Genomic DNA, 26,651 nt, shown 5'->3' with positions numbered 1-26,651 from the left:
TCGGATTTTCTTTGTAAAAATATGTAATTTTTTAATAAGGAAATTGCACTAGAAGTTAATAATTTTTAGTGACAGGATACTGAGTGCTGATGAGATTTTTGAAGAAATATATTGCTCTGAAATATTTTAAAAATTTCGATACGTACTTTCTGAATAGTTCATATGTTATTATGACTACTTAAGTTATATTTATGTATGTGAAACAGTAACAACGGTTAAGCCTAATTGATGTGCGTTGTTGTGTTGCTGGTAATTAATTTATTCGTTCATTTAGTTATCGATCATTAAAAGTAATTAAATTCGGTTTGCATGGATGTGGTGATCGGGCAAATGGAAGTTGTGTTAATGTAATTGCGGCTCGCAGTGATTGAAAAGCGTAAACCGAATAGAGTATGACAATGTACCGAGGCCTGCTAAGCAAATCTTCATTGGAATAATTCGTAATTGTATTTTAATTCAATCAAAACTTAATCGGATTTTCCCATTTTTAAAAGCCGTAGAACAAGGTGGAAAATTTTCAACTAATATCTATTGTAGAAAACATCTTTTAAAAAATTTCAAAATATTTAGGAGCACTTAATTTTTATTCGCTAAAATATTCAGTGGAAATTCAAAATTTGTATCATCCAGTTTCTCTTCTTCCTGAAAACTTTTCTAATTTCTGAAAAAAGCAACTTGTGGCATACAGTTACACCGAGATCGTGCACTAAATAACTTTTCTCGAAATTAGGAAACTTGTATTAAGAAAACCACGATTGAGTCGAAATATTCCTAAATACCTTAACTCGATTAAATCATCTCTTATTTTCATTACTCGGTAAAATATCCAATCGTAAAGTAGATGCGATGAAAAGAATTATACCCAGCAACGTATCGATCCTCTTGATAATTTATTTGCTCGAAATACGTGAAAACGGTACCATGAAACAATTTTACTTTTGATTAATCCGTTTCACGCGGTTCCAATGATTTAAGTGATCGAACGTCCCAATACCTCGTTTCCAAGCACGCTACATGCTCTATTTCAAGCTACAATTTATCCTGGATTATACTCCATAGATCTAGATAAAATGGCACTACTGAAAGAGGAGTGTTGATTAAGTCGATTGAAGGAACCCCTCGAGGAACCTTTTGAAGCAGGATCCGCTATCTTCTCCCGCTTTCGAGCGTCGGTTGATGTCGATTTCACGAAATAACCTTAATCAACTTAGGGGACCCTCGACATATTATCACCAGGGAAACAGGAGGAAGAAGACGACGGCTGTAGAAGTATGATAATGAGGAATAAGTTTCCGTGATGACGCTCGATTCTTATCCGATGGAACCTGTTCGCGATCGTTTTACCTAAAATCCTACAGACTCTTGCGAATTTTCACAAATTTTTAGAGTAGTTTGTCAATAGCTTAGATAGTAATATAAACACTAGAAATATAGTAGAGTAGAAATATAAATAGCATTATATGGAATATAATATTAAATATATATATTTTATTAATTTCAACCCTTAGGCCCAAAAATAGAATTGGTTTACAGAAATATTTCTTCACACTCACACATCCTCCATAGCTTAACTTACAAATAATTATAATTCTTACATTCAACTGTCAGTAAATTGTCACCCCTCTTTCTTTTCTTTCTATTCTTCCCTCTTCTTTATAAAATTAACAAAAATATTAGTACAAAAATAATATTTACAAAAATATTTCTACACACTCACACATCCTCCATAGTTTAACTTACAAATAATTATAATTTTTGCACCCATCTGTCAGTAAATTGTCTTCCCTCTCTCTCTCCTCTGTATTCTTTCCTCTTCTTTATAGTATTAACCCTTTCGCTACTACGGGTGACTATAGTCACCGGCCAGAAAAATTGTGGAAGAAATTAAGACAAGTGCTATCGTTCCTCGTAGCTCTCTTCGCAAAGAATTGCAAGCTCTATTGCGATGGTCAGTTTTTGCTTTTCTTATTTTCTTCGAAAGATTTGCGTCAAAAGACCGAATGCCAAAGACTGCACAATCGTAATGCTTCCATCTTTGACACGTCGCTTCATTCTATAGAAGAGACTCCTTGACGACGCTCGCCATAGCGAAGGGGTTAAATATAATATTATATGTAGATAGAATTAAATATATATAGATAGTAAATAATTAAATATATAAATATTAGGAATATAATACGACAATAACACAAAATTTGTATTTACACGCATGTACTATTAACGGATATTCTAAGATCCTGGAACGTGTATAGGGCTTTTTACACTCGGATTCTAAAGAAATTTCAATTCCAGACGAGCGGCCGTTCCTTTGCTAAACTTTCTCGTACAAGTTCGACGGAGCTACCGGTCGAACGATAAAACGATAGCAAAAGAAGCAGGTAGCCAGTAAAAAAATTCACGACCAAAGTGAAACGGTTTGCTTTACTCGAAATATCCTCGCAACGATTGGAAAGGTGGCCGGTCTATAGAGAGGCAACCACCCCGAAATGGAGAGTTCCTGATTTATTTTATCGTCGTGCTTTTCTTCGAATATCTTCCATATTCTCATACTTTTTTACCTTCTTTACGTCTACATCTACATCCCACAATTCTTTCTCACATTTCCCTGGGGACCAAGCTTCCAACTATTAATACGATATTCCCAAAATCGTAACGAAAAATCGAAACGGTGACACCCCCTCGCATTTGTGTATTCAAAAAATTGTTAACTTTGACATTCTTCATAACATTTTTTTCAATTAATTACTCAGAGGAACCGATAGATCCTCGATTAAATTCCCTGATATCTCACTGTTTCTAATCAAGAAAAATAATATGAAATTTTTCGAATTTTCTTAAAAGGATTTCGTTTCATCCCTCGAATCTGCACCAAATTTCTCCGGATAAATTTCCCTTCGAGATCGCGTCTAAACATGCGTGGACACGCATCTATTCGAAGGCGAACACGCGTCTGTCGGAGTGTGAAAAATACGTGGTCCATCCGTTAGAAGTTTTGTCAGCTCCTGCAGCAAGATTCCATCAATCAAACGCGAACTTCCGATAGCTTTCCCTGAGCAAACCGAAGATAAAACGCTCGTGTACATCCGGGAGAAAGGGAAACTGTGACAGGGTGACGAAGGGCGACAACCTCGACAGGCTCGTAATTTTTTTCTTCTTCTTCTTCTCCCCTTTTCCACCCCTTTTTTGGCTCGTGGTGGCGAGTATGAAATCTGGGGTGCGACGACCGCTGGTAGTTACGATATCATCGTTGCCTCTTTTCATCCGTGCGGGAATAGAGAACAAGGAATGCATGGAAGACCAGTGAAGACAATAGGAATTCGAAGGCTGCGAGGGGAGGACACTTGGTCTCCTATTTTCTCTTCTTTTTTTCTCAACGAGAAACGATAATGCCAGGGGAAATCAGGGGATTTTGCGAGCAGATTTTTCAGCAGAGGATTCTTTAGGTCGTTTTGCCTTTCTTCTTTTTTTAAAGAAATATCAAAGTAAGTAGAAAATACGAGAAACTTGGGAATAGCGGGTGAATTTTTGAGTTGATTGTCCTTGGTCTGGCTAAATAATAAAGAAGAAGCGTATACACTTTTGGAGAAGCTAGACGTAACGACACAAAGAACGAAGTCTGTTTTGATGAATCAAATTTCTTCTTAGGTTCACCGAAAATAAAAGTCAACAATTCTGGATTAATTTATTTGAACGTAGTAAAGATATGGCGACGTCAGTGAGTGTGTGTGCTGGATCCATGAAAATTGGATCTCCTATTGACGAATGCTAGTCCCTCATAAATTCGACATTTCCATTTTCATTGATCTCTGGTTTTTATATTACGAATTTAATATTAAAAAATACGTATCCATTTTGCAACTCCATCTAGATTACTTTTTTATCTTTTACAAGGAGATTTTGAAACATGGTTCCATAGGGGGTCAAATTTGGATTGAAATATTTATATGTTATAATAAATGTAAAACCCAGTAGCAAAATATTATTCTTTCATTTAATAAACGTAGATTATATTTCACGAATGAATGGTATTCTGACCGGTGTAAGGGACGTAAATTCTCCAAACATTCGTCGCGACATGTCACCACACAGACGAACGGGCGTTTTAATCCTTTCAGATCATGCAGAAAGTGGAACGATCCAGTGCCTGTTTATTTTCACGTCCTTATCGTTTTATTCCAGGGGATGTTCGCGGAATAATTCGCAGGAATAAATTGCCACGCGATTCTGTCTTCCTATACGTGCTCACTGAAATTCAATGAACCTCTGGTCGCGCGACCTCGTCCGATACAGTGATTCGATACAAAGAGATAAAAGTCACTCGCAGCAACGATACGCGAACACAATTCCTGAGGCTTGCCTCTTTAAACGTCGCGTGATAAGGCAGCCGTGATAAGGTTACTGATCGATAGATTACGCGAACGTGTGGAACGAAGATGTCAAAAACTATACTTCTCTATATTTCCCAAGTCCAGAGATTCGTCTGTCGAATCTTCGAGCTATTCCATCAGTTGTGAAAAGTGGAATCGAATATTCGGTAAAAACATGTTTCCAAGCGCCTAATTGGGGCAATAACGGGACGAATGGTCGCGTAGATTCATGGACCAAAAGCATTGCCAGCTGTTCGTCTGAATGATCGATTTTGGCACTGGCTTCTCGGTAATTCCCTTTCGTTTGGTACACATGTACGTAGGCGCCGTTTCGGCTCCATTTCTTTAACTGCTGTCAACCGTGTGCCAAGTCTGCATAGACGGTAAATTTCCTGCTTGCCGTGACAACATCCGCGCGAATTTCTACACCGTGTCATCTGTGTGCCGAATGCTGTTTACCAGAAGATATTTGTTGCTGTCGATGGCGGGGCGTTTTGCAAAAATAATAGCAAACAGAGAGCCTTGAAACGTTTGGTACAGCAGACGGAAATTGGTTTGGTTCAGAGGATGTGAGTGGATCGCTGTAATTTTTATTCCTCGTGTTTGCTCGGCCTTTCACAGTGAGTGCCTTCTATCGCTGTCTCGTCGTCTCTGTGTTTGGATTTATATTGAATTTTTTGTTTCACCGAGATAACGTGGATTAATAGAAGTAGTTTTATCGCGTTTCACCACGATGATCTTTGCTGTGTCGATATAACTCTCGGCCGCTAATCGCGGTACAAATGTTCGATGAACCGCGCACATTTGTAGCCGGATGCAATCTGGGTAGAATTTTATAACGAACTTGGCATCGGTTTATTCCTTGTCAAACGACCTTTCAATACAACCAAAATCGGATCACAGAGTAATCCGCTTAGGAAATGGTTGAATAACGCAACCAGGCTATTGATTCCTACCGTTGTCTACTGTAACGCAGACATACTATAACGCATTATAGCATGATATGTACTTCCGATTATGCCATCGCAATTTCGAGTCTGACCAAAATTTTCTGGTATGTCATAGACACTTTACGATGTTTTTTGATCGATGGAATTATTATTTTTTGGATTTCTGTATTTATTATTTCCGAATTCACAGGTGTATCGATATTTATTTTTCAGCGAAATCTACTGCACAGGAGAGCTACTGAAAACGGTGCAGCTCGCTGAGATCTTCCCTGACAGCAAGTCGTTCGTCGATCTTCATCAGATAAACGATCCCGAGGTGACTCTGTCCAAGTAAGTACAGTTATTAATCCTTTTAACACTTTCTTTCGTTCGTTTGAAAAAGAATCTTTTTTAATTGTAGAAATTATCTCTATTCGTTGACAATCTGATGAATCATATTTTTAAAGGGATGTACGAAAAAGATGGGAATAAGGAAGGAAAGAAAGTAATATTGATATTACCAGAGCTACTGAATTTAGTTCTTTATGGCTATTATAGTATATAATATAGCTTTGAAACTGTTTCGAGAATTAGAGCCAACATTATAATAGTTTTCGAATTCTAATTGTTGTATCATATGATACATGACTATCTCCCATGGAACAACAGCTGCCAAACTTTTAACTACCTTACAACTAGCTAGTTCTTAATTTAATTATCTTTAAGCGCATCTCATATAATTAGAGCATAGATTCCATCCACTGAATATTTCCATAATTTCTCATAAATTGCAAATATTTGAAATTCACCGTGCAGCTTGTAGCTACACTTCACTTTTCTAAGGACAATCTTCAGAAAATTATATCAATTTTCGAGTCTTGCTATATAGGTTACAATTTAAAACATTTTTTAATAATCCACATTTTTACCATTTTTAATTTATAATAAATTGAAAGCATTTTAACGAATCGAAAATAATATTGCAGCGCGCTTTTATTCCCTTTTTTCTTTTCCATTTGGAAGGAAAAAGAAGTTAGTATCCTTCATCGATTTTCCACCCGTGTACTCGCCTTCCATGATTTACGATAATCTCAAAGGCGTAATCACGGTAACCAGGAGCGTTTTTAAATTGACCTCGTACTAAATCACTCGGTTTAGCGGGACGTTTACTATATCCGGTTTACGACGCCCTGGCTACATTCACTTTCGTCCACCTCCATCCCACTGGATTACTCTGTGAACTTGCCCTATCGTCGAGTACAACCCGATTCGATCTCTCGATAACCATCGCTCGTAAATAACGATCGCGGTTGCGGCCGAATAAATGTCAGATGGTGCAACGAGGTTCGCAACGCGAAAAAAGACGCCATATTTTTCCTCTCCTTTCGCCAATTCCAATTTGATCTTCACTGACACCCGTTCCTACGAAACGAGTATTGTTTCGGTGAATGTCTCCTTTAAAGGGTACGACCGACAGTTCTCGAACGAAACGCAGAATTCTTCTGCGTTTTATGGGTATTGTAAAGCGAATTCGAGAAAAATGTTAAGATTCACGTAAATTGAACGTTAACGATCGACGGAAATGATCGTTCGAGCGCCTGGAAAAGGAAATCGGTGGAATATTACGTGCATGACTTATTATTCTTATCTTAATGGTACTTCGAATTGAACAGTATTAGAGTATTCGATAAATTTTGCCTCTTGTCGTATAGCTTATTGGAATTATTTTTCCATTGCTTGCTTCACGTATTTTTCATTAATCCTAGCTCTTCGTGAAAAATTGTTTCTTATCTTAATGGTACTTCGGTACTGTACTTCAGTACAGTAATACAGTACTAAGAGTATTAGATTATTTAATAAATTTTCCATCTTATCGTATAGTTTACTGGAATTATTTTTCCATTGCTTGCTTCACGTATTGTTCGTTAAACCTAGCTTTTCGTGAAATATCGTATTATCGAAGATCGATTCAACTATCATCGGTGGACCGAGACAAATCGGTGAAGGAAAACAAATATGCATGGTCGAACTGGTTATTATTTGCCTTCTTCTGTCACGCGAGTTTCTCACGAACGTCTGTTTATTTTTGCCAAAGTATACGCGATTTTCTTCGGGGTTCAAATCTCACGTACACCTAAAATCAATTCTCTGAAATTCGATATCCAATTGTTTATTACGAACGCACGCGACGATGATATATTATATATCGCTCAGCAAATATGCTTGCAAAAGAGTACTTAACGTCAATGACAGCGTAGTTGATTTTCCAGTTAGATTTCCTTGCTGTCTCGTTGTTTTATGGACCGTGATTGATTAACCAGACGATCGCTTCTGTTCCCGCACAGTTTCTACAGATTGATGAATGAAACGGACAACAAACCGAGCCGGAGCCAGATTCGTCAGTATGTTAATGATAATTTCGCATCGTCGAGCGAGCTGATAGACTGGACTCTGCCAGATTGGACGGAGAATCCTTCGATCTTGAAACGCATCCAGGAAACCAAGTATCGCGAGTGGGCAAAGCATTTGAACGAAATTTGGAAGGATCTGGCGAGGAAGGCTAGCCCAGAGGTGGCTAAGTACCCGGAAAGACATAGTCTGATCTACGTGAATAATGGATTCATCATCCCTGGTGGTCGATTCAAAGGTAAATCAATTTTAAAAATTATTTTGCTCGCGTTAATTTGTTTATTCGATATCTAGTCACACAAACGAAATTATTCGTTATTATTTTATTTTAATATCCTGTAATTCAAAATTTCGATACTACATTTTCTAATTGTTAATATTCAGTGATTTCAAGTTTTTATATTAATTTTTTGAACCGGTGATATGGGTAAGAAATATATTTATCGTCTTACTGTCGATATGAAATTATTGGGATTTGTTAGATTACGTTTTTAATTTCGGAATACGATATATATAATGTTCTAATATTGCTAAAGTCCAATACTACGAATTCGGTTACGTATTTCGCATTATTACATTTCATGTTTAATGTAGAATCCAATTGGCTCGATCGGAAATGTAGGTGAAACGCTGCTGGTTATGAATGTGTTAGTAATAAATCACTGATACACGATGCTCGGATTGACTAATGGCAGAAAATATTTAGGCGTGGCCAGTTTATCACGGAGATGGATAGTCAGCCATAAATAAAATGAAAGAATAAATAAACTAAAGTTGACGTAAAATATATGCTACAATCTAGCAGTGAGTAGTGTAATGAAATACTTGAAACTAAATTCAATTGGGAATCTGCCAACATTCTAGATTAAATAATTAAAACGTTACTGTTGAGACAATCAGTTAAACATAACAAGATAATAACTAATTAATCGCTGTAGTTAATTCAAATTTATTATTCGCGCAAATATGGAAAGATTGTAGGAAAGGAATAATTTTTACGATCGTTCTGAAACAAACCATAAATCCAGGGCATCAACTGATGGAAGCGAAAACTAGTAAATTCGATCTAAAGATTTACTCGATTCGACTTCTACGTATTCTAACTTTTCCGAACATAAATCTCTGGACATAGAGGATGTTTGAAAATTTGCTTTCTCCCAACAGAGTTTTACTACTGGGACAGTTACTGGGTGATTGAAGGGCTGCTGTTATCCGACATGTATCAAACTGCCAAGGGAATAATAGATAATTTCTTGTACATGGTGGAGAAATATGGGTTCATACCCAACGGTGGTAGAATTTATTACCTTATGAGGAGCCAGCCACCCCTCTTACACCTCATGGTACGTCACGCCTTTTCATATTGACTTTAAACTCGTTTCACATCCACAGGACATAACTCTCTTCTGAGTTTGCTTCGAAAGAACCACAGATTGGCTCCCTTAACCATCGTCCCGACGACTACGTGGTAAAATTCCTTAACACTTTGACTGCCACGTTATATGACCATATACGGCCATATACGGTTTCTCCTGTGACGCCACGGTGGTCATTGGTAACTGGAGCGCTTGAAGCACTTGTAAAACTAGAATTGTAAAAATTTAATGAAAATTGACAGTTATAAACTGTCGCTGTCAACTGTTACCAAGGCCACAGTGGTCACTAGTGACCGCTAATAAGATATTTTTCGAATCTTTTATTGGAAAATTTTATTAGAATAATCACGTTGGAGCATGATCAAAATTTGCACGATCGTGGAAGATTTCTTCCTATTCTTTCCCTTTTCTGTCTGTTAATACTTTGACTGCCACGTTGGTCATATATGACAGGCCACGGTTTCTCCTGTGACGCTACGATAGTCATTGGTATCCGGAGTGCTTGAATTACTTACAATTTAATGAAAATTGACAGTTAATGCATTTTGAATATAACCGGTAATTAGAAGATACTTTGAAATAAAAGCTGCTCCATTGAATAATTAAAAATTTTTATCAGAACATCAATAAATAAAATATTAAAACAAATCTTGCATTTAGTGCACTCCCGTGACATCCTGTGGGAAACATGTGATTTCAGCGTGGCAGTCAATGGGTTAACCCTTATTGATTTCCACCCCACCCACCAACCACAAATCAATCCAGCCAAAAATCAATTAAACTCTATAAAATGACCGGAAATTCGTTCTGGAAAATCAATTTACACCCTCCTGGCGCTGCAATCCCGTTCTTTCTGCCCTGTAATTACGAACCACCAGCCAAGGCAAGTTACACCGCGACTGATCGAATTGACCAAGGAAAATTGCAAATGAAATATCGGCGAGTAAAATGTCGAGCAAACGTCAATTACAACTCGGTCCATCGCGCGTCAGTCCTCGGCTCCGTTGAGACGCGTGCGGGCCATGAAGCTTCGAGTCACTTGACCGCGACGGATAATAGCCTGTCCATCGAAATCTACCCTGGGAACGATAGCTACCCGCGGTGGTTGTTCCGACCAGTGGAAGCCTTGGTTGCTGAGGAAATGGGACCGGAGAAGTGGTCCGGGGTGGGAAGAATTTTAAGCTCGAACCGAACTCGGCGACCGAGCGAAACCACGGGCAAAAGTTTTCGCATTTCCCTTTCTCCGGCGTGCCGGGAACCGAAGCCATGGAAGATTTCCACGCAATTGAGTTGGGGAACTCAATAGTCGGAAAATGTCTGTAATTTAAGAGCGAAATCGATATAACCGGGGTTGTTGAAACGCGGCTGCTTTAGACAAGAACGTTCAACGCGGATCTAAGAGATCGTTTGGAAGCAAGGGGCTCGCTGTTTTGCGACTAGGGTGGCAAGTGCTCGATGGTATTCGCGTGATAAAATCGCGGTGTCTCGTTTCTGGTGGGTAAAATTATCGTCTTCGTGACTCGCGTCAACGTGCAGGCATTAACGACGAATTTGCCAAGCTCGAGATCATGGTTTTGACACTTTTGATTAAAAATTTCGCGTTTAATATCGTGGTCTTGGTCACTTAGCTTCGCGATTATATCCTTCTTTAATATACACGCTATGAAAGAGGATCTAAAGGGTGAGCTATACAAGGAATATCATGGTAATGAGAAAATAAGGAAAATGGAGGAAGAGGATTGGCTTACGTTGGTAGCCTTTAGCTAGAAGAGTGCCTGTACCACGTAAGTCCAAGGATTTGCATTTCCGTGGCAAATGAATGTGGCCTTTTAACGAAATGAGAGAGGGGGGGAAAGGAATGTGCTCGATGGTTAGCAGCATAAGTCGAGAAATTTTGAATCACTGTCGGCGCGCTTGTTTGAATAAACTAGGGTACCAGAAAGAGCCGCGGAAACCGTAGCCATGTTGAATTCTACCCTCGCACGGAGGAAATACATTTCCTGCAGCTCGCAAAGATGTGGAAACGCTGTGGAGAGTTTCCGTGAGTGTACACCGGTGGTTGCAAAAGTTCTTTGACAAATCAAAGAGCAATCTTGAGATTTTTTCGCGAATCGCGTTTCGGAAATTTTCTCTCTATGACTTTGATTTTCCAGAAAATCGGTCATAACTGAAATTTACTATTTTTATTAATTCAACGGCATAAATAGTCAGTTGATAATTATAATAATATATTAATAGTGTATTATTATTTATAATAATAATATTAATCTGTCAAGGAACGTGTGTACGGAGTATACTAAAAGATAACTGACCATGATTAACCCTTTGACTGTCATTCGCAATTTAATGAGATTCTAAAGATCGGTCTTATTAATTAATTAATTAATTAATTAATTTACTTCGACATTCCACGCATCGTTGGGTAATTTTAAATTTGATATATTAATTAATTCTACGTCTTAATTTGCACACGATTTCTCATTTACCGTTTTAAAAATGTCGTCGACTTTATGGCAGGAAGTCTTCCATTTTACTATTTTTCTGTAACGCAAAATTCTTCGAGTGCAAAGGGTTATGGGAACGAGGAAATTTTGAAGCCACGCGTTGTCAGAATTATCGGTAATGCAGGCGAAAATTGAATTCACTGCTCCCAGTTGTATAATGTAATTCAACTTCGGAGACTTCGCGTAACGTTGTTTTTGCAATGGAAAAGTTCGTTTTCGGCAGTAAATCAGGAAGCAAGGCTACGCCGATGCACCACATACGTTTCGAAACTTTTGTTCCGTAGTATCGCACTCGAAAAGTTCGATGCGAGCACCTATCCTCGATTGCTAGCAGACCTCTAATGTGTTTTCGGTATAGATAGTCGGATTGCAGGCTGCTGGCTTGTTTATTTCGAAGATATCGCAGTTCTGAACAGGGACCAGGAATATCGCGAAGGTTTCCTGAACATGCATTTCGGCTTATGAGCATCGGATTGGTCGATATTTGCTGACCACATACGAGCAGCAAAGCAACGCATCCATGTCAAATTCGGTAAAATTAATACCTGTCCTATTGGAAAATATTTTTGAATTATTTATCGAACAATTTCAGCAATGGTACACTTATTACGATTAAATAGCTTTTAATTTTAGTAACAAAAGAGATATTCCACGTAAAAATTAATTATTTTATTCTCTTTATCCTCAATGTTTCGTTACGAAGTTCCTTGACAAGTGATGGATTAATATCAGGTGATATAAGAGTTATAATAATTTATTGGGTAAGCAATTCACGATGCATACTCGATGTCAGAGCAGGAAAATAAATCTTGCAACGGTAAAGTCTCCGAAGGAAAACCCTTACCTGGCCCTTCTTCCGTGCTATCACGTGTATTGACGGACTTCATATGTCACCAAGGGTTCTCCCAAAGGGCCTGCTGATCCTTATTTTCACTTTCGCAACCCTCTATCTATCTCTTGAAACCGTTTGCAGGAATAATGTACATGTTCCTGGGATACCGCTATTTAGATCATTTCTCACCACAGCTTAGAGATTAACCCTTCCATAATAGTTATAGTACTAAATAATTTCGTGATATCTAAATATTTTATGCATTTCGTAAAATCGCTGTTAATCTTCTCGTTTATTTTTGTAATTAATTATACCACGTTGAAAATAATACGTTTGTGTATCTGTTTGACAGGTCTCGAGGTACTTGGAGATCACTAGGGACTACGAGTACCTGCGTAAGATCATATCTACTTTGGAAAAGGAGTTCGCTTTTTGGCAACGGGAGAAGATGATCGACGTCGAGAAGGACGGGAAAATATACAAAATGGGGCACTACGTCGTTCACAGCACGAGGCCTCGACCAGAGAGTTTCAAGTAAATTTTTATCTTAAATCGTTTCCAAATTTTATGTTTCATTCCTTTCCCACGGTCAATTTAATTCCTTTTTAATTTTCCTAGTTTACCAGAATTTAATTTAATTTATATTACTTAGCAGTACCTCTTATACAGCTCCCGTGGCTCTTAACTCGGGTTAACGAGATCCACGATGATAAAAATTGAATTTGTCCGCAATTGAATTTCAAGTACTGGTATATCAGTGCGTGTAACTTGGCTGAACGTCAATTTTATTCGAGTCGCATTTTTTCGCGTTCGATGTAAGAACAAATTGACGTTTGAAATGGATCCGCATAGTGGTAAATCGAATTGTATTCAAAGCACGTACGTCCGGAATGCTAGCTTCGAAGTTGCAGCTGAGATCTACACCTCGTCCAATGCAAATATTCGAATGTTCTATGGAGCACAGTTCCTTAGAACCGTTAATACGATGCGGGCATAATCAAATGCAAATAGTAGTAGGAAATTCGCGAGTTACGGGTGTATTCACGTTTCGTCGTAAATTTTGAATCCACCAGCGTTCAGGGTTCTCCAAATTCGTGTTTGTATTTCGCGGACGTGGTAACGACAATCTTGTGCAGCTCAGCATTGATTCCACGAGAGAGGAAACTTTGCGACTACTACCTTCGCTTGATTAACTTCGATGAGTTTAGTTCACGCTGTCGTGATTCATTGTGGAAGATAATAATACACGGAAGCTATTTGTGGTAGTTAATTTTATGCATTTATCTCCTCTTTGATCGGACGCGATCATTATACCAAACTTGCGCTGGTATTTCATGGAAGAGTAATAGTTCGTTACAATGGAAATAAACATTTAGGAATTTTAATTATTCGACCTCAAAGATTTTCTTGATTCGTTAATTATTCGACCGCAAAGATTTTCTTGATTCGTTAATTATTCGACCGCAAAGATTTTCTTGATTCGTTAATTATTCGATCTGAAAGATTTAATTATTATTAACAACCTTTGGATCCATCGATTTTTGATTTTTCGTTTCCGGGATCCATGGACTTCGAAATTCTAACATTCTAGGATTCCTTGATCCTTCCATCCATCTAGGTTCCTCGACACTGAAATTTCTTGACTTGTTATTTTTTCAATCATGTTATTCCCCGATTTTATTAAATTTTGAATCGAAGAATCCCTCCTCGGTGCTGTTCCTCTTGAAATAAATATTTCAAGGTATATTTATCGACCAAATTTTGCGATATTTTTACATTAATCGGTATACGCTATTTTTCTTAACAGAGAGGACTATCTTATGGCGCAAAATTTACCCGAAAAGATGCAGGATTTCTTCTATAACAATATAAAAGCGGGTGCCGAAAGTGGCTGGGATTTCTCCAACAGGTGGTACATAGGGAACAACAAAAGCGGAATGCTCAGTTTACTGAACATCTCCACGCAGTACATTATACCTGTCGACCTTAATGCGATTCTGCAACAAAACGCCCGGCTCCTCAACGAATTTCACACTCTGCTGGGAAACAATGCGGTAAGCTGTACAACATTCATTGGCAAACCAAGCTTGCTGAAATTCTCTCCATAAATTGCTGTACACAACGTGTCGCGATATGTTGGTGTGGTTTAGAGAGTGAGATTGAGCGTTGCCAGTGGCTCGTTTAACAAGTGACTCGATAGAAGGGACTGATTGTTATAATTTGGTAATTAATTTCCAAATTTGATCCCGGTTCCACCGACCGAGGGGAAATGAACCAATGCACCGTACGAATTCGATTTGCTAGGCTACATTAGTTTCCGTCGTATGAAATTAAGCAACGAGAGTATTAATATTCGGTGGAATAAAGTGGTAATTGAGATACACGTGTGAGAGATACGGGTGTATAATTGCGGAGGAAAAGTCGCGGATAATTTCACTGGAAAATATTCTGATATTAAATTTCTCCGGATTAAAGGTTCTCGATACGATGAAAATGATCTAAAATCGTTGTAAAACGGCCCGAGTCGAGTGTGAATGTGCTCGCAATGGAGTAGGTCAACTTTAATGCCTCTTTCGCTTCATTCGCTTTATTCCCTTGATTGAACCCAATCATTCTTACAAAAACTATGTCAATTTCTTGAAATAAATGGAGCTACGTGAGCAAATCGAAATAACGATAAGCTGTGTAAAGGTTTAGATGTACGTAGATCTCATTCGAGTTAACCCATAAATTTCTTTATAGTACGATCCAATCCCATGATACTCTCATTTTTCGTAAATTCGTTTGTTCCAACTGAAACGAAAATGGCATACTGTGTCGTGCAAAAAATACAGAAATAAAGGAAAAAGGAATAGATAAATGTTTTTTTTTTTTTGTTATTTTTCAGAAATCCCAGTATTATATGAAAATAGCCGGAGAGCTTCAAATGGCCATCGACAACGTTTTGTGGAACGAAGAGAGCGGAATATGGCTGGACTACGACGTGAAAAATGAGAGATCTAGGAATATGTTTTATCCTTCGAATCTCACGCCGCTGTACACCAAAAGTTACAATCGTCTTCAACGCGAACGTTACGCCTTGTCCGCTGTGAAATATCTCAAATTACAGAAAGTAGATAGTTTCCTCGGTAAGTGATGGCAGCTAAAAAACCGGACCCATTTGCATAAATCCTGCCACGCTTTAAAAGCCGTAAACAGAACGATTTGTCGACCTCAACGCGTATTTCAGCTTTGTCGGCGAAGAATGGTAAATTTTTCTGCTCTCCTGCGCGCGAAAGGAATGTAAAAAGCAGCCGAAGAAAAATTCAGAAGATGCTTTCGATGAATTCCATGGTCAAAGGTTGTTCCTATAAGAATGAAGTCGAATGGAATCGCGATAAGAGATAAATCCTACATGCTTCTGCACCTTTGGTGCTACGAAAAAGGAAGCGTTTATCACTCGCAGATTGATACGTTTATCACGCGTAGAGCACCGTTAAATGTCGGCTCGATCGGTCAATGGAATACCATACATTACGCGAACATTACTGCCATTTCTCTAACAAATTTCTCTCATTTTCTGCGCATTACTCGATTTCCAGTCAAGCGGATCCTTTCTTTAATCCAAATTCAACGAACGATCGGTCTGAGAAACGCTCGTCTCAAAAATATAAAATTCAACTACTTCATATCCCATCGACGCATACGAGGAATTTATTTATGGCTACTAGTTATTGTATACTGTTCGCGTTGCACGCCGACTTTAACTACAGAAATTACCGAAACTAACTGTTCGATGCGGTGTGGTTAAACGACGTTGATTATGCGGCTTCCATTATCCTGCTTTGCGGTACCAACATCGGGCCCCGAAACCGGATGAGAACACCTGCGAAACTTTTAGCAAAAATTACCGGTGACAGGGAACAGCGTGTCCTTGGACTCGCTTCTCGTTTCGAGTCGATATCTCGATTGGTTGCCGAGATAGAAAATTTTAAAGCCAGCCACTTAAGCCGTAAGGGATGTTGAATGGCTGCCTAATTCGCGGAAACGGCGCGACCTACATTTTTTTCCTGGAAATACGCACGTCAGACCGTAGTGGTAGTAAAAAGATGCTGACTCACCGTCTGTCACTGACCACCCCACAGGTGCGGCGCGTGAGGTAGGTCAGTGTCGCGGGAGGGAGCGAGAGGTCCGAGTGCGCGAGCGAGACAGGTATAGTGAAACGCTGGAAATCGTGGACCACTTTAAAAGGCGATATCTCGGGAACCGCAAGCCGTATCGGCACGAAACAAAAACCATTTCCAAGGGGAACGTTTCTAGTTTCTTGCGGGCGAGTTTCGTTGGAATAGCGCTGACACTTCCGACGGTATGGTCCACAGAAGTTTCGGTACTTTTAATACCGCCAACTTCGGGAATTCTAGAGAATTTTGGACGATTTTGATTTTATCGACTTTGTTGACTGTTTGTATTCGTGTATACGTACCTCCACGCGTGGTTTCATATCGATTGTACGCGTCGTTTTGAAAAGGGAGAATTTAATATTATTTTATTGATGGTATAGTCATTTCGGTATTTAGTATGAGGTAATATAGTGTTTTTGTGTGCTTTGTCGGTGTCTTTGCAGCCCCCTCTCCCACCCCGATGATTGTAATAAAGTGAAAAGGCTGTAATAAATAAAGATTATTAGGTCCAGTTAGATATATAGCAAATAAGCTTAATAAGACCGGTTTAATTAAACACGTTTTCATTTCTTCCCCACAGGAGGTACACCCTCGTCGCTAAATCATACGGGAGAACAATGGGATTTTCCAAACGCATGGCCGCCGTTACAATCATTTATCGTAATGGGTCTCTACCGGACAGGAGTTAGCGAAGCTATGGAGATCGCCCATGAATTGGCATCCAGATGGCTCGCCTCTAATTACCTCGGTTACGCGGAAAATGGATATATGTTTGAGAAGGTGAGCCAAAAATCGATATTACGAAATAATGAGACTCTTCGAAAATATTAAACAAATATTATTCGATTTAAATTTTAAATGGATAAAATTTTCAATTACTGAACTTGCAAAGTTCATACGTCTCCGATGAAGGCAGGTACGAAGATGCGAAATAATGCATTCCACTGCCTTTTTCATCAAGGATAAAAATTTTACGTCCCTCTTAGGTGAACTTTCCGCCCTATAAAGTACACGAAGAAATTCTCATACACCAACGAACGGAAAATTTTTATCCCATAAAGGTATCTTAATATTCCTGCGTAAAATTAATCTGATCAAAGACAAACCAAAAGGGAAGAAGATTCTTATTTTGAAATTCATTTCGATGCTCGAGTCGATCAATTTGCGACAGATCCTTCACCAAGTGCAAAGTAATAATTATATTCATCTTGCTCCGCAATTTCAAAGCGGATTTTCGAATTTCAAAGATTTGCTTCTCCTAAACGAGAACTTCCTCGCGTCGTCACTTTCCTGACTGACGTATGCCTTGCCTGTCGAGAAAGGGACTACAAGATAGATGCACAAATTCGCGCTAAAGCATGCCCCTTGTCAAGAAAACGCACACGGTTCGACTACGCTTCGAAATGAAATAAATCACTGCTCGTCATTTTTCACCGACCTATGAATTTTCACGCAGTCAGAACCATTCGATCCCCGTTTCTTTCTGTCTCTCCTCCACCCTCTAATCCTTCTGTCTTTTTTCCCCTGCTCTCCTTTTCCCCTTTTTCCGCGATCCATTTTTATACCTCACGATCACGAGGAAGATACTCGAGGCGACCGCAGAAAACGTCATAGACGAGAACCATAGAGCTTCCATACCTCATTTCAACCGCGATGCCGTGACGCAGAGGAAAATTTATGAAGCTTGTTCGCAACGGGCAGCTTACCGGTGAAAAATATCGGTAGGTTTTTTCGCCACGCGTTTTTTCCGCGTCGGACACGATAGTCTCGGCTTAGGCCGCTGTATTTCAGAACTTTCTTTCTGAGGGTGGCTGTTTTATTGATTTAAACATACGCCGCGCAAACAAATTGAAAATTGTTGCCTCCAGCGAAACGGTGGGGTAAAGAATGCCTGTGAAATTGATAGGAAACTTCGGTGTACCTTTCATTCGCAAGAAAAAGATCGAATAAATCGTTTTGTGAGAAAGAATATAAACGCGGACAATTTTTAAAAAATATTTTTATACATCAATCGAGAGCAATTAAAATTTTCCTCTGTTACAGCCCCAGGACCGAATGTCCCGAGTTAATTGGAGGACTGTTTATGTCCTTATTGCCACTATCCCTTGATTCATATACACTCGTCATCACCTAGTTACCACTTGGGTGAACCTTGACAAGGGTCAATAAATCACCCTTAAGACGATAGGCATAGGGACCCAAATTATTTAAACTTCCACCACCACAGAAAGACGTCGAAGCTAACACACACCCCCAATATTATTCACAACCAATAGGAAGACACACACACGCCAGTTACATTTCACACCAATCAGTCAGTAGACATACAAAACTTATAGAACCACTGAGACAGCAGTCACGAGAGAGTTCTCTTAAAAATCCTAAGAAAACGAGACAAGCATCACGACCAGACAGTCAAGACAGGCCTATGACGATTAACTCAGTCACACATTGAAATTCTTTAATTCATCCTTACCAGGTCTAGATCTATTAATTTATAGTAGGCTGCATCCCAGCAACATTGTCACATCCGCGTAAACGGACCTTACAACCCCATGAAACTACCACCGTGAGAGTTTCAGTGTTCGGGACGCAATAATAATTCCATAATTCCTCCATATTATTTTATAATCTATCAAAAATTGTTCGATGTTCAATATATCGTGTTCCAAGAAGAGGTACGAATATTGAATATTTTTTAAAAAATTTTTCTCCATCTTCAGTCGAATATTCATTTCGGTATTCCACGATTTATTGATACACGGTATGAAATTTGCCAATTTCACCGATTTCCGATCCCGAATTACCAACAGGGGTTTACCATGATGATTAACAAAAATAAATTACCTCCGACTATCACCGATTAACACGGATGACAAACACAAACGCGAGATCGCAACGCCTGCTATCCGGATTATTCGTTATCGATATCGAGCAGGATGAAAGGACCCTTTTCTCTCGACTCTAATTCTCCGAATGCATATCGATTTCTCCACGCTGGGTAATTCGATGTAACAGACATTGTCGAATCGCGAAGCCAAAAGGAGGAAAGAATTAACCACTGAAGGAGAAAAATTGATACACGGTTCAGCGAAAGTTTCTGCCCCTGTTACGTGTCGAAGGGAAATCAACGATAATTTGAAACGTGCATTGGCGTCGTGGAAAAGGTCGAGTGCACCTCGAGGTGTCCTTTGCTGTCGCTATAGGGTGCAACAGAAATAGGAGAGAACGCTCGACAATTTAGGATTCAGAATAGTCGATACACGAAGCTTCGACAATGTCGGTGCGACTGGTTATATCTCGCTGGTGATATCACAAGCGGATAAGGGTTGTCTATTTTTCACACAGGCGATGAAAAAGTTAGGTGTTTAAGCAGAGATTAGAGTCCCCGCGGAGTCTGCTAAACCTCGTTAAAGTTAATTAACTTGGAAGACTTTTAAAAGACTTCTGAAGGGCGATAGCTTAAAAGTTTGAGTTAATTGAAAATTGGAGGGTTCTCTGATTTAATGAATTATCTTGATAACGATTTCGAGTGGCGTGATAGTACGTAATAAGCTGCCTCAAGGGCCATTTCGTCTCTAATTGCGAGACTGTTCCCTTCGATCGTTCGCGTTCATGTGTTCTTTGTTAGAGGCATACCGAATCGGGAATGAAGATTTGAGAGGCCATTGCATAATTGCAGTCGTGTCCAGGACGACAATAATTCTTAATTACATTCGAGATATATCGGGGGAAATGATGGAGAACGTTAATCTAATTGAACTAGGTAAAACCACTAATTAACTCTTTGGGGCACAGGATTTCTGATAATAAAATAGACCCTTGTTGCATAGAAATTTTATTGCCCTTTAAATTAAACAAAATTGGTATATTTTTACTAATAAAGGAATCACCTAATGTAAAAACATACAACCAGGAAAAATGATTGTCGCAATAAACGTTGAACGTTGCCAACACGGGCAAATACATTTATAACATTTGTCCAAGGTATTACCAACTGTTTTACGTAAATAAAACGAAATATAAACTTATGTATATACAACTATTGCAATATTTCGAGATGGGGCTAAAAATATCCCACCATGCATTACGGTGCATCAAAAAGGTGAAACACTTTTAATCCCAGGGTGCCCCGAAGAGTTATCGGATATCGTATGAGATATCATTTGATATTCTACTTGTAATGCTTGAAGTCGAATAAAATTCGAATTCTTACGATAATCTAAAAAAAATACGAATATCAAATGGAAAATATTCGAATTTTTCCTCAGAGGTTTAATTGTAATGTTGAAAATTTCTTCACGACATGGATGCTTATTTAACCTTTCCTCTGCGAATAGCGCCTGTAAGCACTCAACCATAGTTACTGCCTCGAAACAAACAGCGCCTGTAAGCTCTCAACCAGAGTCACTTTCTCCGAGCAAACAGCGTTGTCAGGCGCCGTGTATTTGTTATTAACTAGCCAATAATGAACATTAAATCGTTTATTTTCGACTCGCTAACAGCATACGCTTCTCGTGCACAGATTTTTTCACATAATCGAATATAATTCTCCGCACGGTCGATCTTGCGCTATCACGTCCCAGGTGCCCAGAGAGCAATTCATTTCTGAACGCGCCGCATCAAAAGGGCTAATTTAATACCGTTTAATGAGAAGAGGAACAATTAACACATTCTAGCTGTTCATTTTCAGATAATAATCTCGTGTCCCCAGTAAAACTGCTGCACGTTCTTAAGAAACAGATTTGCATCTTAATCCTACTATATCCTCTCTAGAATGACTCTTTCGCGAATTAAACGCATTCATTTGCCTGTAAACGGGCTGAAACTTAAGCAAAGAAATGCAAATAGCATTCAGAAGGTTTAATACATCTTTAAGCGCCACCCACCGCAAGTAACTCCCAATCTCCCTTCGTTATAAACCCAGAAGCTCTGTCTTAAATTTCCCTTTCTTTCCCAGGAACTTCAAACGTGATTCATCCCACGGCCAAGTGATTAATACGATTTAAATCGCATCCCTCTAATTACCGTTTTGTCAAATATTGACGGTACAAGCAGCATAAATATCGTCGAGCAATCATGGGATTTTTCTATTTTCAGAGAGTGAGACATCAGAATGGCGAGTCTCGATCCTCGTTTTCTCATAATTCTCTTTCTTAAATATTTCTCTTTGAAATATCCAAATTTGATTTGAAATTTAGTAAATTTCAATTTGCGTTTCATCGTATTAGTTGTACCAAATAATTGTTCAATTAATATCAATGTTACTCGCGAAGTTAAAAGTACATTCTCCTGTTGCCTCTAATAAATACGCAAAATTTGATCAGAAGCATAGTTCAAAGTTGCTTTTATCACGTTTTGTATATTGTTTCTTGCATAACCAATATACACAGCACGCGTGATTAATATATCAATATTGGTATAATCGTATAATCGATATAAATCCACGTAACCAAATCTGTGTCATTCCATATTTCCCAATTTCCCAAAATTTCATCGAACGCGACTTTCAACGTTATCAAATAATCACGCAACACTGTAAATGCAATCTACGCGTCGATAACTATTCTTTCCACTTTCCTGATAATTTTCAAAAAATTCGTCAGAGACCCAAATCGAAGTCGTCGAATCTCGGAGTTCTTTAAATTTCGTTACACGCTGTCAAGGTATATTCGTTCGTTTTATTGACTGATTATCGTGAAGGGTGATTGGAATTCAGGGCTAAACGGGACGCTGTGTATTGTCGTCGAAAATCGACATTGCAGGAAAATTGCCTGGCCGTCTAAGACAGCAGCCCCGTTGAAAGTTAACAAGGAAGAGCTCTGTCAATCGCTGCGTGACTTAATTACCAGACTTAGAGGGTGTGGGCGGTCGCTTTGAGAAACAAGAACGCGTGATTACTCCGTGTAATTAGCGTTTTAATTGCAGTACGACTCAGTCGTGCCTGGCCACGGCGGCGGCGGAGGGGAGTACCACGTGCAGACAGGCTTCGGATGGACTAACGGCGTGGTCTTGGAGTTCCTCAACACCTTCTCGAACATCAAGGTGGGAGAAGTGGCGTACGAGAGCGACTTAAACACGGATATCGGAGAGTAACAGGTGAGTTGGCTAATCCATGAGTTTGAAAAGGAAATTCCATTTAACTAATTTTAATTTAAATAAAATACAATTGTTTTTTGAAATATGTAGAGGGTGGAGGTTAGAGAAGGCATGAAATACATTCACACAGAGTCGATGATTAATTATAATTGATATATTTGGAAGAATAAAATTGAATAAAAAGTCGCTGAATACGAGTCTAACCTAATTCTAATTCTATTCGAACTTTGGCTCTCAAAACACTCGCCTAACGCTGAACTCTCTATTAACACTCTAACACTCTCTCACTATAACTGGCATTCTAACAATTTTTATGACTATTTTTCTTGGAAAATTAAATATCCTATGAATACATCAGGTAAAATAAAAAATATTTCTCTAACACTGAACTCTCTATTAACACTCTATCACTCTCTCACTATAACTGACATTCTAACTACTTTTATGACTATTTTTCTTAGAAAATTAAATATCCTACAAATATATCGGATAGAATGGAAGATATTTCTTTGTGAAATACTTATTACTTATTATTGGTTTATATACAGTGTATTTAAAAAAAAGGTTGAAGGTAGTCAGAGTGAAAAATCGATTTTCATTGTGTACGAATATGAAGCTTTTTTCCTACGATGGTTTGAACGTGGATTGACTTGTTTTAGCGGAATGTTTGAAAATCGTAGTCTATTCAATCGTAAATAGTGCAGTGGATTTACGAGGGTGAATAGAAAATGCACGTCGTACAATGGAAAGCGCGAAAAAAGTATTCGCAGGATCTCGCACACGGAATATTCGAATGTTCGTTGATAATGAAAGTCGATTTTTCGTTAACTTAAAAATCTGGAATTTTTCATTTTTAACGCGCATATGAGACATTTAAATATTTATAGAATTTATGATGCGTCCAATTGTAGGTTCCCGTGTAACGCGCTTCTCTGCAACACGAATTCGTATAAGGGGTGAAAAAATTCAGCTTTTTGTTTCGAAACGCAGTATTTATACATTTGCCTAGCTATAGTATTGCGTTGGAACTCGGAGACATGTTTAATTTTGCATAAATTTTATATAACTCTGTTTCCTATAACGTGGAACGTGTTTTCTGCGAAGCGAATTCTGTACAGGAATTCGCTGTAATTAAAAATGAAATTGTGTGTTATTTTATATACGCGTATTACCTTCCCTTTATTATCTTTCCATCTCGTATAGCTTAACCAGCGATGTTAATAAAATATGGAAATATACCCACTAAAGTCTTCTTTTAACAATATTTCACGAACAAGTATGAACTAGCGTGTTTGATATTCTACCGTGTGATTACAAGGAATTATATATGAAAACAGTTCTAAAACCTGCACGAGATAAGAGAGATTTGCATAATTAAGGAAACCCACATAAATTTGCGTGTAAAATTAGGAAAATGAAATTAAACTTGGTATTTTCGTTGTTAAATTCAAGTTAATTGCACGTCTCTTACTTTCCAACTGATTATCATTACTCATTAATGTCTTCTTCAAATACTGCATACCATTAGCACTACCATTTATTAACACTACGAAACACTATAGAGCCACCGATCTTCAATAGCCTAAACATAGCGGGTATAAATAATAATAATTTTAATAGTACGATGAAGATAAGTGAATATATTAATTACAGTTCCATCTCGACATTTATTTTTCTAAAAGCAGATACGTGCTTTTAGAAAAATCCAGAGACCAGTCTTTTCTACTGGTAGTTTTAGTATTAATTGCGGTCATTCTCAGTTTCGTGCCTTATCTTTAAGTACAACGCTGTGAAATTTAAATACCGTGCAGAATTTCTCTAACGTTGGAAAAATTTTTGTTCCAGGTTCCATCGATGGCAATGCAACGCGTATTTTCCAACGAATCTAGTCTACACGGAAAAACAGGGCAGCGCGTTATTATAAAAACCCACCGTTTGTTCGATGCAAGTCAATGTATATTTTTAAGAGAAAACCTTTCTCTGCCGTCTAGGGAACGTAATTGCTTCTTCAGTGGACCATTATTCTTGTCCGTTTTAAGAGTAGACGTTTGTATCTTGGACCAAGACTTACGGAGGAGGATATTGCACGATGCTATTGTACAATACCAGCTGCTATAATACTAATTTATGACGAAAAGGATAAAACTTATAGTTATTAAATATCATATTTATTATTCGCGTGTTAGATCGTTGAAGCTTCGCTCATTCGCGGTGTGTTTATAGAGTTTAATGATCGTTGATAATCTAATAGTGTAATTTACGAAGTGATCACGCTTACGAGTGGACATCAGAGGCAACTAAATTTACATCGAACGAATTTTCACGCTAAATCCACGAAGACTATGTTTCGGCACAGTCCAAGCGCTCGCTGTGTGCATCGAGACGATAGGATCGAAGAACTTGATGAAATTTAAGGACTCGCATGAATTTGTCGGTGTCAATGACATCGCGTGTTAACTGTAATTTTAGTCGTAGTCGACAAACGCGTGTACGTAGTGTACACGAAACATGGGCACAAAAGTATATTAATTGCGCGTGCAACTCGTCAGTATTCTAATTTATCGTTAGTTTTAACCTAATTATGTTAGTTGATAATGTGTGTCAGAAAAATAGCATGCGTTTTCTATTCGTTTTTCGTGGAGAATGACGCTGGCGACAAACCTCCGACATTTTAATTTAATCCTCGAACTTTTAGATGTGTTCACCCACGGAAACGAATTCGTTTTGTGGAAGATCGTGTAAATCTATTGGCTCGAATGAGAATCAGGGAAAAATTGTTTCAGAGAAACTAATATATATGTATATATATATTTCTTTTTGTAATACGATATCGATATAGAAACAGAGAAAAACCGCATGTGCATAAAGGTAATAAAAAGAAGAAAATAAAATATTAATAGGGAAGAAATAAAATTTATTTTCATCCACTTCCATGATGTAGATCCAAATTAAATTATGAGAATGGAACGAGAAATATTCGAATAATCTGCGGATAATAATGAAATATTCAACGTCGAAGGGAAGGAAAAAATAATTTTCCTGGACTAAACTCGAGCGTTATATTTTTACAATAAATTCGATGTCTCGTATAAAAATATGCGTTCAAAGTTTTAATTTGAAATAAATTATTACGTATCAAGCTCGATACGAATAAGCAAAGATAATGAAATATTTGCTGCACCGAGCTGGCAAATTTAATTACTCGATATTTAATATAGTCAGAAACATTATTCTTGTACATGTTGATTTACCTCAGCTAAAAATCAGGCGACGTAGCATGATGTTCATTAAAATTCTCTCTCTCACTGTGTGTCCGTATCTCGTTTTATAAAATCCGTGTATCCGTTCCCATCGTCGAGAGTAACAATAATTCTTTATAATACGGCAAACGTACGTAGTGACAAACGAGCACATAACCGTGTTCTATCGTTGGATCATTTGTAGAAAATCATTTTGTTTTTCGTGCATGGTACGTAATTAAAATTCACGTTCTCATTTGCAGCGACACAAGAGAGCCGTTCATTCTTCCTCCTCATTTATCTTCATCCCCTTCGAATTTTTCAACCATTTATGTAGGATATTTTGTAGCTCACCAAGGCGCCAGCAACAGAGAATATTCTTTGCCGAACATTTTCTTCCCGCGTGTTCTCTTTGCTCAAACAGAAAAACGGAGTGGCTTTAATTTTTCATTTACAATTGCTTTCGTCTGTCAGAGCTGTACAAAATTTCCAAAACTAACGGAGTAATTAAAATATCGATTTTTCTAACATGAAAAACTACTCTTTGAACCGTCTTTCGAACCAGGTACTTTAATTCCAATTTCTCAATGACTGACAAGGTAATAAATTGAAGTTTAGCTTTAACAACACTGTCTGACGAATTTTAACATTTTCCCGTGATATATAATATCTAATAAATGATTCTCATAGAACTTGTCGAATAAGAATCCGTAATCGAAATTACTCAATCATTATT

General features: G+C 38.2%; 1 protein-coding gene across 1 annotated transcript in view; it reads left to right on the top strand.

Moving 5' to 3' along the window:
• Window positions 1-25,464, top strand: part of LOC108546336 (trehalase) — a 48,796-nt gene extending 23,332 nt beyond the window's left edge. The window contains exons 2-10 of the mRNA XM_017898358.1: window positions 5,531-5,647; window positions 7,642-7,943; window positions 8,870-9,048; window positions 12,770-12,951; window positions 14,225-14,471; window positions 15,305-15,545; window positions 17,158-17,357; window positions 22,506-22,676; window positions 24,522-25,464. Coding sequence (XP_017753847.1) covers window positions 5,531-5,647; window positions 7,642-7,943; window positions 8,870-9,048; window positions 12,770-12,951; window positions 14,225-14,471; window positions 15,305-15,545; window positions 17,158-17,357; window positions 22,506-22,673 — 1,636 coding nt within the window. The 3' untranslated portion in view covers window positions 22,674-22,676; window positions 24,522-25,464. The remainder of the gene's footprint in view (window positions 1-5,530; window positions 5,648-7,641; window positions 7,944-8,869; window positions 9,049-12,769; window positions 12,952-14,224; window positions 14,472-15,304; window positions 15,546-17,157; window positions 17,358-22,505; window positions 22,677-24,521) is intronic.
• The last annotated feature ends 1,187 nt before the right edge of the window (window positions 25,465-26,651 follow it).

The sequence above is a fragment of the Eufriesea mexicana genome, unplaced genomic scaffold (assembly GCF_001483705.2).
Source record: "Eufriesea mexicana isolate 0111107269 unplaced genomic scaffold, ASM148370v2 scaffold4744748174, whole genome shotgun sequence".
Lineage (NCBI taxonomy): Eukaryota > Metazoa > Arthropoda > Insecta > Hymenoptera > Apidae > Eufriesea > Eufriesea mexicana.
The sequence above is the reverse complement of the archived record's forward strand: the minus strand, read 5'-3'. Positions and strand labels throughout refer to the sequence as shown.